At 52.6% G+C, this 19,103-nt stretch overlaps 2 protein-coding genes across 2 annotated transcripts; both read left to right on the forward strand.

Moving 5' to 3' along the window:
• Positions 1 to 4,809: 4,809 nt before the first annotated feature.
• LOC106804515 (uncharacterized protein YpeP-like) lies at positions 4,810 to 5,259 on the forward strand. The gene has a single exon (XM_014805796.1). The coding sequence runs from the start codon at positions 4,810 to 4,812 to the stop codon at positions 5,257 to 5,259; it is 450 nt and encodes a 149-aa protein (XP_014661282.1).
• A 576-nt stretch (positions 5,260 to 5,835) lies between these two features.
• Positions 5,836 to 6,378, forward strand: LOC106804516. Its single transcript, XM_014805797.1, has 2 exons — positions 5,836 to 6,103; positions 6,200 to 6,378. Exons 1-2 carry the CDS (start codon positions 5,836 to 5,838, stop codon positions 6,376 to 6,378), a joined length of 447 nt encoding a protein of 148 aa, XP_014661283.1.
• Positions 6,379 to 19,103: the final 12,725 nt, after the last annotated feature.

Consider the following 19,103-nt stretch of genomic DNA (forward strand, 5'->3'; position numbering starts at 1 on the left):
TAAATAACAAAGGAAATTATCCTTTCTGTTTTACCTTTTCCATCTGCTCTTTCAACTTCCACACTATAGCCCTAGCGCCGCCGCTACCCAATCTTGAAGCGCTAGCGCTGCCATCCCCCACCTCTCAGCCCCCGAGCACATGCGACAGAAGACACTCATGACATCGAGAATGGGGAGGAAAGTTGTTGCATCCAAGGTGATTGAGGGTGGGAAGAAGAAGGCTGACAAGAAGAAAGAGCCTCAACTACCAGCGCCCACGTACGGTAAGACAGACCAGATTGCTCCTCCCACTCTGATCTGTGCTTGGAAGCGATCATCTCTGAAGGAGGAGGAGATCAAGGCGCAGGTGGCCGCCAATCTGCTCTGATTTTATCAACTGGAGACCCGCCTTCGACAACCCATGGCCACTGGAGGAGTACCCAGAAGAAACGGTAATCTTCGCGCATTTCATTAAGCGTGGTCTTGCTTTGCAGCGTCAGATTTCTTCTGGGGTTTGTTGGATTATTACAAGTTGGAGCTAGTATATTTGAATCCCAATGGTATTCTGCATACAACCATTTTTGTGCACTTGTGCGAAGCTTTCTTGGGGATCTGGCCCCACTTCCAACTTTTCCGGAAATTTTTCCGAGTGAAGCCGCAGCTGAAGATGGAATGCGCCCAAGTAGTCGGAGGGGCCGAAATTCAGATGTAGGAGAAGCTCAAGAGCCTCTATCTGGATTATGAGCTGATTGATTCATATTTCGGGTGGAAGGAGATGTGGTGCTACATCGGTAACAACGACCCCAATTTGACAGGGCATCACCCTACCTGGAACAGTAGATGGTTGGATGAGCTAACCCATGGAGACAGTCTGCAACTACCCGAGCTTCTGGACATGATATCCAAGCTAAAGCAAGAAGGATTGACTAGAGTCGGGGTAGCATTCAGATTCATGAAGCGGCAGATTCAGCCTCTGCAGCAGCGATGCCACTGGGGTTACGAGTACTCAGGTATCACTAACCCATCAATGCTATCTCTCGAAGAACTCAGCACAAATGAGATAATGGCGAAGTTGAGGCGGATGTTCAAGAATGCGGGTGAAATCCTAACCATTGTGCGAGAGTTCTGCGCCGCCAACCTGCCAAAGGCTATAAGTACCTATGGCCGCAGCCCCTGAGTACTAAGTTTGTTAATGTTTGGGTTTACTAACTTGTCTGTCTGTGCAAGAAGATGTACACTTGTACTGCTCTGCTCATCCTCCTCTTGGGTTAGAAGACATTTGCGAAGCCGTTCCTCGCGTCCATACGGTGGAGATCGCGGAAAGTGATGACGAGGAGGAGGAAGAAGTAGTTGAGGCCTCCAACAGCTCGAATTCTGATGCTATGGAGGACTTCAAAATCAAGGCCTGGCCAGCTGATAAGGTCGGGTCATCCTGTAGATCATCGAAGCTTGCAGCTGAAGATGATCTTGAGGCTGCACTTCCTCCACCACCGAGGAAGAAATGGTCTGTTGCTGCAAAGCGGGCAGTAAAGAAGCCTATTACTGTGGAAGACGTACCCCCCATAATAATAACTTATGAGGAAGGACAAGATCCTAAGGATTGAGTACTCTTAGTAGGTAGTTCCAATACCACTCTGTCTACTCAAGATGGCATTGGTGGTGTGCAAGTACCCGAAGAGGTGACCGAGGCGGAGAAGGTGACTACTGAGGTCGTGCAACACAAGCTGTTGGTCATCGAGGAGGTAATAGAAATTGAAGATGATCCAGAACCTCCTATCACTGAGGAGGACCCTACTGGTGCAAGAACTACGTGAATAGCAGAGGCAGTGATGAGGGATAGCGATGATCGTACTGCAACCCAACAAGCCGCGCCAAAGAAGTTGTCTCTGACCGTCAAGCCACTGCGTCTGACAGGAGCCTTCTCTGAAACTGAGGAGATCTTTAAAGTAAGTCTTGCTACTCCTTTGAGTACTAATTGCAGCTTGTCATCGACTTGTTTTATGTCTCTAAGAGCTTGTCTTATGTACAAAATCTTCTGATGTGGAACATGGAGGGCCGAGCCTGAAGCCCGTGATCGATGGTAGTAGACACTTGGTCCAAGACGTCTCCCCGGCTCAAGCAACTCCGCAGCCAGAAGAACCTCCTGCGCCGATAAGCAATCCAAGTGTTGTATCTCTCGTTGCAGCATTGATGCAGGATGTTATATCATCATTGACTGATGGTGTAGTGCCAGCCCCCGAGCAACCAGTGCCCGAAACCGTAGTGGCAATTACCTCTAGCACCGTGGCTACTCTCATAGCCCCCGAGCTAGAGGTAGAAACTGAAGTAGCGGAAGTGCTGGAAGTCATGGCAGCTATCCCATCTTCCGAGCTGAGTCTGTCGACAAGTCATGCCACGGTTCCACTCAATGCGGCTGATTCTGAAGCTCATGTGGATCCACTGGTGGCTGGAGTGATTAGTCTTGAAGATATCCAGTTGATCGACGACCCACTGCTGGACGTAGACATGGTGGCCAGGATGATGGAGATGCACTGTTGCATCGGTGCTTATGCAGAGGTCACTTAATCTGGCTTCTTCCATAACTCGTAATTGGTATGCATGTCTTGATATGAGTACTTATTGTGTGGCGCAGGATGTCATCACACGCTCCTCGCGAAAATCTCAGATGCTTCAAGGCTAAGGGACTCAGTACTCCATGTTGAGGCCCTTGCCAAGGAGCTTGCCAAGGAGAGGGAATACTCCAAACTACTGATGAAGTACGATGGACAAGCCGCTGAATATCAGAACCATATCCAGTAGCTGGGGGAAGAAAAAGACTGCCTCAAAGGGTGCAACAGGTCTTTGAACCAGCAAATAAAGGGTAATTGCTCTTCTTCCTTGATCTTCGAGTACTGAGTTTGCTTTAAATACTAATCCTCTTGTGGATTATTTGTGCAGCGCTTGAGAAGTGAAAAGATGATCTCCAGGGACAAGTCATCGCCTGGAAGAACTCTTACTACTGGGTGATAGACCAGCATGATAAGCTGACAGCATTATATGAGAACCTAGATCATCACCTGAAGAAGGAGAAGAAGATGCACGAAGATGGTGAGGTCGACTTGGTAAATGCCATGAAGACCCTTCAGGAGCGCGAGGTCGAGCTAAGCTGCCAGACTTGCATTGAAGGAAATATCTGAGGCAGCCCAGCCGATAGCAGACATCGTGGAGCCCCCAGTTGAGGGTGTAGAGCCCCACCCTCTGTTTGAAATACTCAAGGATGTACCAGCGAAGTTCACTAGCTACATTCAGAAGATAGTGAAATCTGTCTCCAAGCAGCTGCTGAGCTTTGTCAAGTCCTTCTACCCTCAACCTGACCTGGCTCCTGTTGTGGAGGGAATAGCAGAGGACTGCTCGGATAAGCTCTTTTAGCAATACTTGCAAGAGATGAACCCCATCGCTGAAGAAGTAACGAATCATTTAGCCTTGTACAAAAAGAAAACATTAGTTCTTGTACTGTAAACATGATATGAATGCTTTGAAATGTAAATAGTTCTAAGTCTTGTTGCAATTTTTACTGCTTTCGACTTGTGTTTTTAGTGCCTCTTACCATCTACCCTGATAATTACACGTACAGTAGATGTAAGTGTCTATGCACAAGGCTTCTTTTGATGAGCGTCTTCAGATACACGATGTAGAGTACCTAGGATGCGACTCCTTTCTACGGAGTACTAGTATTCAAGGTATCTGGGTAGTTAGACCTCTTAGGCGTGTAGTCTCCTTTGACTAGAGCCTATCTTTACAACCTCTCTAGGTTGTATTGATGTTGTGCTCCTTCATCACCCCATATGGTTTGTACTGCTATGTGACCATACCTTTCAGTCTGAGGAACGCTGGTGCCACCTACCAGCGGTGCATGCAATGGTGTTTTGCTGACTAGATCAACCCGCTCGACTAGCCCAACCAGGTCAAGCGGCCAAAGGTCACTATTGCCGTCTATGTGGATGACATAGTGGTAAAGATAGCTCGGGCAGGCGACCTGATCGCGAACCTAGCTGCAACATTCGCGACCCTCCAAAGGTTCAGCGTTAAACTAAATCCTGAGAAATGTGTTTTCAGGGTTCCGAGGGGGAAGCTACTCGGGTACATCATGTTCGAGCATGGCATTGAAGCCAACCCTGAAAAAATCATGGCCATCGCAAATATGGGTCCCATACGCAACATCAAGGGCATACAAAGGCTCACAGGTTGCTTGGTCGCTCTGAGCTGGTTCATCTCCCGACTCGGTGAGAATGGGATGCCACTCTACAAGCTCCTCAAGAAGTCGTACGTATTTTTATGGATGGAAGAGGCACAGAAGGCTTTGGAGAGCCTTAAATCGCTGCTGACCTCAGCCCCGGTCCTCGTCGCTCCTGAACGAGAGGAACCCCTCCTCCTCTACATCGCTGCATGTGACCACGTCGTCAGCGTTGTTCTCATCATCGAAAGGGAGGAGCCTGGACACGTGCTGAACATCCAGCGACCGTTGTACTTCGTTCGTAAGGTACTCACCCATGCCAAGCACGCTACCCCTAGGTCCAGTAGCTTCTGTATGCTGTGCTGATGGCAAACCAGAAGCTCTTGCACTACTTCACCGAACACGAGGTAACGGTCATCACCTCGTACCCTCTGGGAGAGATCATCCGCAACCGCAACGCCGTGGGCCGGATCTCCTTGTGGGCGCTCAAGCTCATGGGGTACAACATCAAGTACGCCCCCCGTACCATGATTAAGTCTTAGGCCCTGGCTGACTTCATCACCGAATGGACGGAGGTTCGGACCCCGACCCCAGATGTCACCCGCGAATACTGGACGATGTACTTCGATGGGTCGGTCATGGGCCTCGACGCGAGGGCTGGAGTGGTCCTAATCTCCCAAGGGGGAAACAGGCTTCGCTACGTAATCTGCCTCCACTTCAATGCCTCAAACAACATCGCAGAATACAAAGCCCTCATCAATGGGCTACGTATCGCCATTGAGCTCGGCGCGATGCGGCTCTACGTCCGCGGTGACTTGGAATTAGTGGTCGACCAAGTCATGAAGGAGTCCTCCTGCAAAACTCCACTCATGGCAGCGTACTGCCAAGAGGTACGCAAGCTCGAGGGCAAGTTACGAGGAATCGAGTTGCACCACATCCCGCGAAGAGATAACAACGCCACCGACTCCCTCGCAAAATTAGCAGCCAAGCGGGATCTACCCCCGGACGGGGTCTTCGTGAACAACCTCCATGAGCCATCTGTCCACATTCGAGTGAATCTGACCTAGGTGCAGCTCGGTCCCAACCAGGCGCTCGGGGGCTCCAACACATCAGCGCAACCCGACCCCGACCAAGGGCTCGGGGACTCCAACCCGGACACCGCGGTGATGGCGCTCGACCCAACCGACTAGAGGGCGCCGCTGCTCGCCTACATCCTCGAAGAAGTCCTCCCACCAGAGAGGACCAAAGTGCGATGAATCGCTCAACGCGCCAAAATGTTCGTTGCCATCAGTGACAAACTTTACAAATAAAGTCCGTCGGGGGTACTCATGAAGTGCATCCCGACCGACCAGGGGAAACAGCTTCTCCTTGAAATCCACGCCGGAATCTGCGGACATCACACGACCTCACATTCGGTGGTCGGGAAAGCCTTTCGTCAAGGTTTTTACTGGCCCACAGCACTACATGATGTAGAGGAGCTGGTCCGTAGGTGCGAGGGGTGCTAGTTCTACGCCCGGCAGACTCACCTGCCGATGCAGGAACTCCAGACCATCCCCATCACCTAGCCATTCACGGTATGGGGCCTCGACTTGGTCAGACCACTCAAAAAGGTCCCAGGAGGTCACACCCACCTGCTCATGGTGATGGACAAGTTCACCAAGTGGATCAAGGCGAAGCCCATCACCAACATCCGCTTAGAAGAAGCGGTCGAGTTCTTCCTCGACATCATCTACCAGTTCGACGTCCCTAACTACATCATCACAAACAACGGAACCAACTTCACCTGCAAGAAGTTCCTGAATTTCTATGATGGTTATGGCATCAAGGTCGACTGGGCCTCAGTCGGACACTCGCGGACCAACGATCAAGTCGAGCGGGCCAATAGCATGGTCCTCCAAGGACTCAAGCCATGTATTTTTTACTGGCTCAAGAAACATGCCGGAAGATGGGTTGCGAAGCTCCTAGCCATCCTCTAGAGCCTAAGGACGACCCCGAACCGGTTGACAGGGTTCACCCCCTTTTCCTTGGTGTACGGTGCTGAGGCAGTATTGCCATCCGACCTCGACTACGGCGCTCCAAGGGTAAAGGTGTTCGACCCTGACCGAGCCGCGGAGGCTCAACAGGATGCGGTTGAACTACTCAAGGAGGCGCGCGAGACGGCGATCATTCGCTTTGCCCGTTACTAGCAAACCCTTCGCAATTCGAGGAAGAACCCTCGAGGTTGGCGACCTCGTGCTCCGAAGGACCCAAACAACCAAGGACAAGCACAAGTACGTGGTGGCCGAGGTGCTCCAACCAGGCACCTACCGACTGAAGGACGATGATAGCAACATCCTCACCAACACTTGGAACATCGAGCATTTACGTCATTTCTTTCCTTAGCCCGGTTCATTACTAGTCCATTTCCATTCAACACTCGCTCCTACAGCACCTCGGCCCGATTACTGTCGACCCGGGTCGCTCGGGGGCTCCATGGAGGTGTGGCAGCACCCCCTCTTTACTTTTTGTGTAAACACGCACCACGCCTGAGCGAAAGGACGTGCCCAAATGAAAGGGCATCCCATCCTCTAACTCACCCTAAAGGCAACTTATGCTCTAGCTTGCGGACCGATCAAACCCCGCCACGACTACGGTTACGAGCAGCTGAGCCTTGCAGGCCATGCCCAGGTTCTTAAGAGTGCAGCCCATGGTCAACGGGCATGTCTGAGAGGAAAAGGGCACAATGCAGAAGTTGCTTAAGGACAAAAACGAGGATGGATGGGACCCACTCCCCGTCACAACCACAAGTGAACTTAAAATTGTTCACTTGGGGGCTCACGATCCCCCCCTCCCACAAATTTCTTACATACACAAACAAACTAACTACCCGTTTTCTACTGCTCCCCCTCGACCGGGTCGGTTGGCGGCGCAACCGACGAGGACGAGGGCTCCCTAGTCGCAGTCGTGCTGACACTTGGGTTGGTCTCAGTTGGGGCAACACCCAGCTCTATCCCAGCCTGCACCACTGCGTCAGGATTGGTAGCACCCTACCGACCTGCACTTGCGGCCATCCACGAGTGGCGAGCCTCCATGACCCACGTCACGGTCACGTTGCGCAGCAATTGTTCGCGCACCCAGGGCCAAGCTCTGACCCAGCGCCCGGATCTCCTCGAAGCTCCTTCCGTTAGCGTACCCTCTGCAGACTGCCTCAAAGTCCAGGTCAGGGTAGTGGGTCACCACCGACATTAGCACCCCCAATGCCCCGTGAAACACATCGTCGGAGATAAGCATTTTGATCATGTCTTGGACCTCCACAAGCTGGACGGCAGGCCTACTGGTACTCAAGCCTGACACCTCAGTCACCACCATCTGTGCCACCTCGTGGAGTTGGTTGAGCTCATCCGCAAGGGTGGACCGTTCTGCCAGGGATCGGGCCAATGCCTCCGCGTTCCGAGTGACCGTCACCTGGGCCATCCTCAACTCTCCCTCCAGGACTGCAAAGGAGACCAAGTCAGCGGAAGCCAGAAAAGGGGTATGACCCCACCTCAAACTCTCGGGATGGCAGGACTTACTCTCCATTACTGCAACAGTCGTGACGTGTCCCTCCTTCGACCGCTATAGCTCTTTCCTCAGAAGGGCATTCCTCTCACCCAGCTCTTGACTGGTGCTCTCAAGGATGACTTGCCCCTCTTCCAGCTGAGTCACCCTCTTTTGTAGCTGGGAGCTCGAGCCACTAGCTCTGCCCTTAGGGCCTTCTGCGCCACGGCAAGTGCCTGCTCGACGATAGTCACCCACTCAGCCGCTTGGCGCCCCACCTCCTGACGTTCTCAGGCCACCACCATGGCCTCCGCCAAGCAAGACACCGTCGCGGCAAGTTGCTGCTCGGCAGTGGTCGCGCGTGCCGCCTAGCCCTGGTACTCACGATGGGCGGTCTCCAACTAGCGAGCAAGATCACCAATCTACTGAAATGCCGCTGCATTCCATTCCTGACAACTGTGCTCCTCCCGGAGGAACCGGGACTTATCGGTCGATATCATATTCAAGCTCTGCAAAAATAAGGGCAGGCGCGCTAAGGCGACCAATTGAATAACAAAAAGACCAGGCACGAAGATAGGATTGCAGAAGGCTTACCTCTCCTATGCGCGACAGGTCGACGAACATGGCCCGGTTGGCAAGGACAGCTTGCTCCAAGGCCTCCTTCATCTTTGCCATGATGGAGGTGAGGCTCTACCACACCGACAGCCTGCCGCTCCCCAGTAGGTGCCAGAGTTCCCACGGAGCACAAACCGGGCCTTCCCCAGCTTGCCCCGCTGAGGCCACACCAGGTCGTCAGCTACCTCTCACCCACTTGAAGATCCGGCCATGGCGGCGTCAGGCAGCACCAGGATTATCGCCCACTCTTGAGATGGCGGGATGCCCGAATCCACCACCTTGGTGACCTCCCCTCCGACGGAAGGAAGGGCCACCACCGGGATGTCACGGCTCGCCAACAACTACTCTTCCTCCACTCCAGTCGCCTCCAGCACGCCACCCCCGATCGGGCTTGGGAGGGTACTCGCCCAAGCATGGGCCTTGGCCAGCCCAGAGGATGTGTGAACCTTCACCGCTCCATCGGCGGTCTCGACCCCGGCTTCTCCACTCCCCTCCAAAGCCGACCAAAAGGGTGAGCCATCGTCACCATCGCCGGCGCAGGTGCGGCCAACAAGGGGGGAACAAGCCCCATCAACGTGGATCGGTCCGACTCTAGCACGCTCCTCCCATCGCTCGCCATGACGCGATGCAAGTTAGGCGTCCACTCTATGTGTACAGGAGGCGGCGTGATGACCTAGGGAGCTGATGATGGATTACTAAAAGGGAAGATGCAGGAGTGGATTATTCACGCTGAAAAATGCGTTCACACGACAAAGAAAAACTACAATCATGTACATGATCGGAGGATCTAGGAAGTCCATTGGACCAGAACCAGTCGAGAGCTGCCACCCGACTTGCTCCAGGACGAACAAGGGCGGGGGCAACCCCGCCCGTGGCGGATCCACTGGAGCAACTGGCGGGCCATCCCTCCGTCGAAGACCAGGTGCGTCCGCTGACTCCTAGGCCACTGGCATGCATCCGCATACCATCGGCCAACTGCTACGCACTGTCGCACTTGAAGCCAGGGGTTGCGATTCCGGCGGCACCTCTGAACGGTGTGGCGGCGACCACACCCACTTTGCCTCCAGATCACGAGTAGAGCCCCCGTCCGCAGTGCGCTTCCTCAACTTGGGAGTGATGGAGGGTCCCTCCGCATCGCGAGCTTAGCCAGAGGGCGCGGCAGCGGGTTCACGGCGCCCAATTGAAATCACGACGACGCTCCCGATGGTGTCGCCCCTCGAAGAGTCCGAACTGTCTCCCGACCCCGAAGGGTCGGAAGACTCAAGCTCCACCCCTACAGCCGACGAGCTCTCACCGCGATGCACCCACCGGCTGATTTCTTGCAGCCTCGCCTCCTACCTCTGGGCCTTCACAGCTTTCTTCTTTTTCCTCTCGTTCGCTGCCATCCTCTGGGCAGCCTGACGGCGCCCTCCAGCCCCTTCGGGAGGCTCGGTCAGAACTTGTAACGCTCGAGCCCCTGCGAGGTGAATGGCTCAAAATCGGTCGGAAGGACTCGATGAAGAAGAAGCATCAGGGGAGAAAAGTACCAAGTCAGGCCGCCTTCTAGCTTGGAAGGGCTCCAACGTCCCACTGAGGGTCGCGTCATCCCCCAACTGCAACACTTGATCGAGGCATGCCTCGATCTCGTTCTTTGGCAACTCCGCTGGTGACACGCGATCAGGATTCGATGGGTCGGAATACTTCTGCATCGGTCGCGCCCTCTGCCCTAGTGGAGCGATCCGCCAAACGGATGAAGGTGTCGAAGATCCACAGCCCATTGAGGCCCTCCTCCACACATTGCCGCAGCGCTGGCTCGAGGACCTCCATGTGTTTCTTCTGCTTCGAAGAGGGTCACTACACCCAGCTCTCTTGTCTCATCAGCCTCCCTTCGGTGAACTCTACGAACGGCGCCTCTGCCAAGTTTCGATGTAGAACCACTCGTCGTGCCATCCTCGATTGGAATCATTGGGGGTGTACGGTGGGTATGCGACCTTGGGCTTCCTCTGAAGCACGAACCCCCCAACAGGGGCTGGCAGGCTCGGCTTCCCCCTTTCCTCGGACCAGACTTGCCTAGAGAAAAACTTTGCGAAGAGGTCCATGTGTGGCTCCATCCCGAGGAAGGCCTCACAAATGGTGATGAAGCCGGCAATATGCAGCACCCCATTGGGGTTGAGGTGCTGCAACTCCAACCCTCAGCGGTGGAGGAGCCCACGCAAGAACCAATGCGCAGGATATCCAAGCCCGCGCTCGTGGAAAGTGAGGAAGGAGATGAGCTCACCGGGCCCGGGTCATGGGACGACGTCCCCTGCCTCCGGCGCTCTCCAACCCGCAACTACCTTCGGCGGAAGCAACCCCTTCCTCATGAATCCCTCCAGCAGTTCCTCCTTCATGATGGACGCCCTCCAGTTCAACATCGCGCAACGGAGGTGACGAACGGATCTGTAAGACTTCTTTTGCTCTCATCCTTGACCCTCCTCTCTCTCAAAACTCACTACAGCACGTAAGAAAGTTTTATCATAAGAGCGGAAGAGGAAACGGTAGAAATCGAGGAAAGGTGAAAGGACAGGCCAGATGACCTCCGCCCCTCCCCCTATTTAATCGGGAAGGGGGCGCGGAGCCCTGGCGAATAGGATGCAACTGACGGGACGTGACCCTACGCGACAGAACATGGCCCAGAGGAGTCCCACCTACTTCTGCAGCAAAGTCGTGAAAAACAGGGCACAACCGCACGCAAGCACCCCTTCGCCTTGCGAAGCAGGGGAGCAGAGGGACCCACTGTCAAAGCCTCCACCGAACCAAGGCCAGCAGGCACTCAGGTTGGTCGGATGGAGCGGAGGGACCCACCGTCAGAGCCTCCATTGAACCGAGGTCGGTAGGCACTTGGGTCGGTCAGACGGTTTAGGCAACCGACGGGAGACAGGTAAAAGCAAAGGAAAACTAGCATGCAGGGCATAACCACCCCTGCAACAAACGGTAGATACGGTTTCCAATGAGGCGTACCTGCTAAGGGTGCCCTGAACCCGTTACTCGATCAAACTAACATGCAGGGCATAACCGCTGCCGTCACGAACGGCGGATACGGATTCCACTTGGGTGTACATGCTAAGAGTGCCTTGAGCCTGTCCCTTGAACTATCAAGATAAGCAGCGCTAGTTTAGCCCCTTCAGTTGCGGAAACCACGGATGGGGTGATGCCCGAGAGTTCGATCAAGGTAACCTTGCCGACCCCCTATTTACTCACTCCGCAAACAAGCACTCATTCATTTATCCATCTCATGTGAGCATGCATTCATTCATGCATCGTACATTCATCCAATACATGTAATCATAGAATTTCAATTGCTTTGCGTCAAATCACGAAGCAATAGCAGTTCATTCCATATGAGCTGCGACCAACGGGGGTTCGAAAGCCGACCCACGAAGTGCTCGAGGCCACCCCACGTCAAACAGAGCTGGGGAAAAATGCAGATGAAGCCCCAGTGGCCTTCGCCTGACCTGCTCAAAAGCGGACGGGATCATCTCGACCTTCTCGTTCAATCTTGACCTCCAGCCATGCCCACAGAATCTCCATCGAGGGGAGCCCAGCGGGCCACCTGAGTCGGTCTCCGGAACGGCTCAAGCATCTGCCGGGAGGCGGGTTAAGGAGCAATGGAATGCCACATGAGGGCTATGCCGACCCCATCACGAACAATGGACCAGATTCCACTCAGACATGCCTGTTAGTGAGCACACCGAGCGCATCACTCGAGCCATTGAGGCAAGTAACGTTAGCTCAGCCCCTCCGGTCGCGGAGACCACAGACGGGGTGACGCATGGAACTCGACCGACGCCGACCAAGCCCAGCAGGACTCGGGCGCTCGGGCCACCATACCCCAACTCGGGAATGTGATCGACGACACAAGTCACGGTCGGAACGAACACAGGCAAGTACCCTAACATGCAAGAAGGACCACCTCATCCCGATCGACGGAGACGCCAAAAGTTCATGGCCCCAAAAAGAGTACCTAAGTGCTCAGCCTCCGACCGACTCTCCAGTCGGCCACAGGCTCGAGGGCTACACCCACCGGGTGCGCACGACCCGGCGGAAGCCGGACTGGATACAGATCCCCTCCTCGGTAGAAGGACGCTAGTGTCCGCTCAACTCGCTCCTGGTCAAAGGAGGTACCCAAATGCTCAGCCTCCGACCTACTCCTTAGTTAGCCACAGAGTGAGAGGCTAGACCCACCGGGTCCGCTCGCACGAACCTAGCAGTAAATGAACTACAAACAAGTCCCCGCCTCAAGAGCTGGGCACCCTCTACAACTCAACGCACCCCTGCGGCCCATGCCAGCCATCTTCTTGGAAGCTGATGTTAGAGTCTGTCTGACGCGTCCCTACGGCCTCGGCCAATCGTCCCCTTGAAGGCTAGGCATCTGCACCTGCTTGGGGGTTAGAACGCCCGAATCACTCGGCTACCCTACGCGACGCAGCGAACAAAGGGAAAAATGCCAAAAGTCCCAACGATGATCTGCCTCGATGGCGCGATGGGTACAAGACTCACATGTCGAATATAAGCTTTCAGTAAGTTAAATACATAAGCCAAAGGCTTTACAATATCACGCAAAGTGTGCAAGTATAACCCAGGGACTACCCTATGACTCGGGAGCGAAAGAAACAAAAAGAGCGCAAGCAATACAAGAAAGCTGCGCTCGAAACCTTGCTCGCCGACCCATCCTCGCCGGATCTTCTCCGACCTCCTCCTTCTGAGCGTGAGGCACCAGGGGGAGAGGAAGACAAGGGAACTTAGGCAGCATAGGAAGCTACACAAAGTTCTCTCCTCCCACTATGGTGGCCTGGTACAGGAAGAAAAGGCGTGGAAGGAGTACGAGAACCGCGTTGAACAGGACTACTTTCCCATGACGCTTAGCCCAATAAAGGGCATAACAACAAATGTGTACCTGGTTTGGCCCATCTACGCACAGCCAGGCTGAAATCACGATCCGGCTGTCGATCGGCTCCTCCGACCAAAAGGCCTGGTCGGCGCCCCAACTAGAGGAAGCCAGCTGGGGGTGGGGCCACATTCCGACCCCGACTGAGTACTCCCGACCGAGCGCTCCTGATTGAGTGCTCCCAACCTAATCTCCCAACTGGGGACTTGTCGTACCACTTGCACTGATCTCCCCAACTGGGGACGCCCGCTCGGAGTGGGCCTAGGGAGCAGGTTGGCGGACAACGTGGCGGCCCCAGGTCAGCTGGCCGTACGCCGAGCCGCACCACACCACGCCCTGCGCACATCAGTGCAGTGGTGCCATAAACCAATCTGCTATGGCGTAGTGGCCTGACAAGGAGAACAGGGACCGAGAACGGAAGCCATATTGTATCCACTGATGTGGGATTCGACAAGACTAGGCAGCACCCGTACACTCACTCTCTTATCCTCCCCCGACCAGTAAGGGCAATCCCCTTGTACTATAAAAGGGGACAGACCCCCCTCCCCCCGCTTGTACATAGGTTTAAGAGACGTGCTCTCAGAGGTTCACACACACACTTAGCGCTTGTCTAAGCTCCTGCCACTCTCTTCCACAGAGATGAGAACAAGGCCAGGACTTAGGCATCCCCTCTCATCCACCTCTCATTTGTACCCCCACTGCAAACTTTGAGCACCTGGGCTCAGTAATAAAGTCGAGCGACCGACCTTGACTGGACGTAGGGCGCATTGCTTGAACGAGTATACATCCTGTGTCATTGTGTGCTAGGCCATATCCGATCTAATGCACGGGAAAACTATAAATATTTACTTGTCAACCAGATTTCGCACCGACAGGCGGATACCTGGCCTTGGAATCTGACAATACCTCGCTGACGAAGTCGGTGGGCTTCTATACTTTGTATACATGACCTCGTTCTGGTCTTTCAACTACGATCGCCATACTGACGATGTTAGTAATCACGGTGATGTAGAGCAGCAAGTTTTCGTTGGGGTTTGGCACCGTGAGGACCGGTGGCTTTGATAGGAAGTCTTTTAACTGTTGCAGGGCTTGATTTGCCTCCTTGGTCCACTAGAATTTATGTTGCCGCTTGAGTAGTTTGAAGAAGAGTAATCCCCATTCTCCAAGCCTTGAGATGAATCTGTTGAGGGACACCATGCATCTAGTTAGCTTCTGGACGTCCTTGATGCATGATGGGGCGTGCATGTCAGTGATGGCGGAGATCTTCTCGGGATTAGCTTCAATTCCTCAGTGTCTAATTATGAACCCAAGTAGTTTCTCACGGGTACACCAAAAACGCACTTTGTCAGGTTGAGCTTCCACCGGAATTCTTGCAAACTTGTGAAAGTTTCTTCCAAGTCCACGATCAGGTCATCAGGATTTCTGTTCTTTACGACCATATCGTCCACGTACACCTTTACGTTGCAGTGTAGCTGCTTCTTCAAGCACTCCTGGATTGCCCGTTGATAAGTAACGTTTGTGTTCTTCAACCCAAAAGACATTATTTTGCAGTAAAAGCTTCATATGGCGTGATGAACAAAGTTTTGATTTGGTCCTCTTCCTTGAGAGCTATCTGGTGATACCCTGAGTAGCAATTGAGGAAACAGAGGGGGGCGCATCCAGCTGTGGAGTCAATGACTTGATCAATCGTAGGGAGCCCGAAGAGATCTTTTGGACAGTTCTTGTTGAGATCTCTTTAGTCGACACACATCCTCCATTTATTGTTATTTTTCTTTCGCACTAGGACGGGATTGGGAAGCCACTCTTGATGATAGACTTCTTTTATGAAACCCGCCATGAGTAGTTTGGCGAGCTCTTTCTTGATGGCTTTCCTTCTATCTTGGGTGAATCATCATAGGTGTTGCCTTTTTTGTGTAGCTTTTGCAGTCACATTTAGTGAGTGCTCGATCAACTCCCTGGGCACCCCCAACATATCCGTTGGTTTCCACATGAAGATGTCTTAGTTGGCCTAGAGGAAACTAACGAGCGCGCTTTCCTATTTAGGATCCAGCCCTGCACCAATCAGGGCCGTCTTGGAGCTATCACCAATCTCAAGGTCAATGCTTTTAACGTCTACATCACTTGCCGGCTTGACCTTGGTTGCCCTCGACTTCTTTTCTAGGATCTCGAGTTCTGACAAGGATAATTTCTTGGATGCAGCAAAGACTTGCATCATTGAGTTTGGTACTTGGGTAGTTGCTGCTAGTTCAACGGCTTTTGTATCGCAGTCATACGACATCTTCAAGTCTCCGCACAGGGAGAGTACTCCATTGGGTCCCGGCATCTTGAGTACTAAGTACACGTAGTGCGGGATGGCCATGAATTTGGCCAATGCTGGTCTTCCGAGGATAGCGTGGTACGATGTTTCAAAGTCTGCTACCTCAAACCAGTTTTATTGTCCAGTAGTATTCTTTGGTCCCAAAAGTAACTCGCAAAACCACCTGTTCGAGGGGTATAGCCGCATTGCCTGTGATGATCCCACAGAACGGAGAGTTTGTTGGGGTAAGCATATTGGTGATGTCGAGTCCCATCTTCTTCAGTGTCTTGGTGAATAGTACGTTGAGACCGTTGTCACCGTCAATGATTACTTTAGTGAGTCTGGAGCCAGCAACAACTGAGTCTAGGACAAGAGTATACCGTCCAGGGTCTGAGAAACTAGTCCATTGGTCCTTCTTGGAGAAGGTAATTGGCACCTTGGACCATTTGAAGAACGTTGGTGTTGCTGGTTCAATGGGCATGATTTCTCGAAGGGCGAGCTTCTGGGACCGCTTAGTAGCAGTACCCGGTGTGCCACCAAAGATGATGTTGATGGTGTTGGATGGATTCTAGAATTTTCCATTGTAACCATCATCTTCATCTTCCTTGGCCTTGCCCTTTTTTTTAGTTCCAGATGGTTCCGACAGGTCCTTCATGATTCTGCGTAGACTGAAGCAATCTATCGCAGAGTGCTTGTGGTATGGGTGCCATGGGCACTGCTTCTTTAGGAGCTTGTTGAATGAGGGCCAGTCTTAATTCCTGCCACCACCTTTCTTGGAAGACTATGACATTGCTGCGACAGTATTGTCTAGCTTTCGCTTGCGGTTCTGTCCTCCGGAGTAGTTATTTCGGTTGTCATTATTAGGGCAATCGTTGTGGTTCTTGTCATTGTGTTGGCCATTGTTCTGATTATTATTGTTCTGGCCCTTGTTGCGATTGGATTCGAAGCTTTCGATCCCCCTATCTTCTTCATATTCCCACGCTTGTACCATGATTTTGAGAGATTTGACATCAGCGGGGCATTTTCTGCTGAAGTCTTGGAACATCCGGCGGTCATGAAGGCTGTTCTGGAAGCAATCTATAAAATCGCGCTCCATGATGTCCATGATTGTGGCCTTATTGTCGAAGAAGCAACGTAAATAACTCCGCAGGGTCTCTCGTTCTTGTTGTTTAACTTGAGACAAGTCGATCATGTTGCCAGGATGCTGCATTATCCCTGCGTAGTTGTTCGTGAATGCCACCTTGAGGTCCTTCCATGTGTTAATGGAGTTCTTATCTAATGATTTGAGCCATGTGAGTTGCGCTACCTCCATGCAGATGGGAAATTAGATGACTTTGGTGTCGTCGTTTCCACTAGCTGCCTGTACTGATAGCGAGTAGCACCGTAGCCATTGGACTTGGTCCTGCTTGCCATCGTACTTGGTGATACCCGAAGGTTTGAATTTTTAGATAGAATTGTCCTCCTCACACGTCTTGAGAAGGTGGGGAACCCGTCAGAGTCATCTCCTGGGTACTCGACTTCCTGCTCGCGCTCGCGAAACCATCCGTCAATGATGGTATGGGCATCGCCGCCGGTGTTGATCTTGTTGCGAAGGTTTTCTCCTGGGCGTTCGGGTTCTGGGTTAGCCCCATGGTGGCCATGGCCTCTCAAGGGTCCCGCTCGACTACCCTCTGCTCCAGCTTGGCTTGGTCTGGCACCTCCGAGTTGGCTAGGTCTGGACGGAGCGTCTCTATGGCTGTTGCCATGTTGACTACACTGGGGTGGGGAGCGTTGGACTGACTGGATTGGGTTCTATTGATCGAGTTGTTCGTATGCATGTTCTACTAGTTCAACCAACTATCTGGTGTACTTGTTCTGCGGCATGGCGTGGGTGATAAGATTAATGGACGCGATGGTGATGAGCGGAGTACAATGCTGATGCGTTTGAACTGATTCAAAGGTATTATCCAGGTTCATGATCTTTAGGTCCACTGTAAGGCGGCAGCGGCATTCTGCTCTTGCAGCGTTTCTTGTTTGTCGTTGAGTTCTTTGAGCTTCAGTCTCTTCTCCAGAGACGTTGGCTGTGAGCTCATCCTGTGAAACATCATCTGGGTGTCACTCGTGTTGCGGGTTTATGTCTCATTTCTCTTCTTTGTTGTCCTCTTATCTAGCGACGAGAGCAAAGAGTTCTCATTTTAGAGAATAGCTTCCCGAACTTGAAGTGAGGACCTCCATGGTGCTGCCTTCCTCATAGCTGGGCAATAGAGGAGCTCCCTCCTGGTACGGGAGGGTGTCGAGGTAGGCGATGAGGCGTGAATCGTCATCCTTGGCGAGAGTAGGTGGCATCATGTTGGGCTAGTAGACGAATCTGCCTTGGGGAGTCAATGTAATCACCAGGTCCTGTTGCGGACCTGATAAAGGGATCTCCTCATCCGAGTCTGAATAGTAGTTGAAGTCCTCAATCATGTTCATATCGGATTGTGATCTACACAAGACAGCCTAATAAAATAGTGGCCGCGTTGCGGAGTCCGAATGGGAGTCGACTTGGGTTGTAGTTCGACTTGCACGATGGCTTAAGCGTTGGCTCATGAAAGTTAATTCGACTGGTAGGAGAAGTCGAGTTATACTCAGACTCACATTCCCCAGCCTCTGATTAAGTTAGAAATTGAAAATTTGTCAAAATTGTCAACGAGATCCTCCAGAGCTTGACCCTGGAGCTTCATGGTTTGCTACTTTTTTCTCCGACGTTGACGCAATGTGGTGGTGGAAGTTTCCAGCGCCATCTGCGACGCAAACCTAGGAGCCGAAGATTAACATTGTGCGTGCTTCGAACACGACGATTGGCTTGATGATGACTTGTGCCATCGAGTTCTCTAGTGGATTCTCGGCGAGAGCCCCTACCTGGCACACCAGCTATCGGTGTTTAGATCCGGCAACCTACCAAGCCATCTGCGACGCAAACCTACGAGCCGAAGATTAACATTGCGCGTGCTTCGAACACGACGATTGGCTTGATGATGACTTGTGCCATCGAGTTCTCTAGTGGATTCTCGGCAAGAGCCCCTACCTGGCACACCAGCTATCGGTGTTTAGATCTGGCAACCTACCAAGGGGGGTGCCCGATGTAGTGTTTTAGTTAATGGGCTGGTCGAGATCAAAAACTTGAAAGTAAACACAGACACACTATTTAGACAGGTTCGGGCCGCTAGATTACATAATATCCTACGTCTTGTGTGTTGGTTGGATTGAATTGCTTTGGAGGGGACCCCTGTCTCGCCTATATTGCCCAGTTGTTTACAAGAAAAGTCGGATACGACTAGAGGAGTTCTACTCCTATTGCTACAAGTACTTTTCCTAATCCTCGACTAGTTATTGTCTTGTCACGTAGACTACACCATCCTATGCCATAGTCTCCATATCAGATGCGTCCCGGTGTCTAGCCCTATACTCAAATCTATCCCAATCTTCTGGTGGACCCATTGACGTATGTACGACAGGTCGTGTTAGTCCCCACAAACAACACAGCATGACGATGCCACTAACTCAACAAAACAAGGACGATGTTATACTTACTGGGACAGACACTGACAGCAACAGCT

This window comes from Setaria italica, chromosome IX (genome assembly GCF_000263155.2).
Source record: "Setaria italica strain Yugu1 chromosome IX, Setaria_italica_v2.0, whole genome shotgun sequence".
Lineage (NCBI taxonomy): Eukaryota > Viridiplantae > Streptophyta > Magnoliopsida > Poales > Poaceae > Setaria > Setaria italica.

Coding starts and splice junctions, on each gene's coding strand:
- LOC106804516 (XM_014805797.1), top strand. CDS start 5,836: ATGGACAAGTTCACCAAGTGGATCAAGGCGAAGCCCATCACCAACATC. Junction 6,104..6,199: donor CCTCCAAGGACTCAAGCCAT/GTATTTTTTACT, acceptor ACCGGTTGACAG/GGTTCACCCCCTTTTCCTTG.
- LOC106804515 (XM_014805796.1), top strand. CDS start 4,810: ATGTACTTCGATGGGTCGGTCATGGGCCTCGACGCGAGGGCTGGAGTG.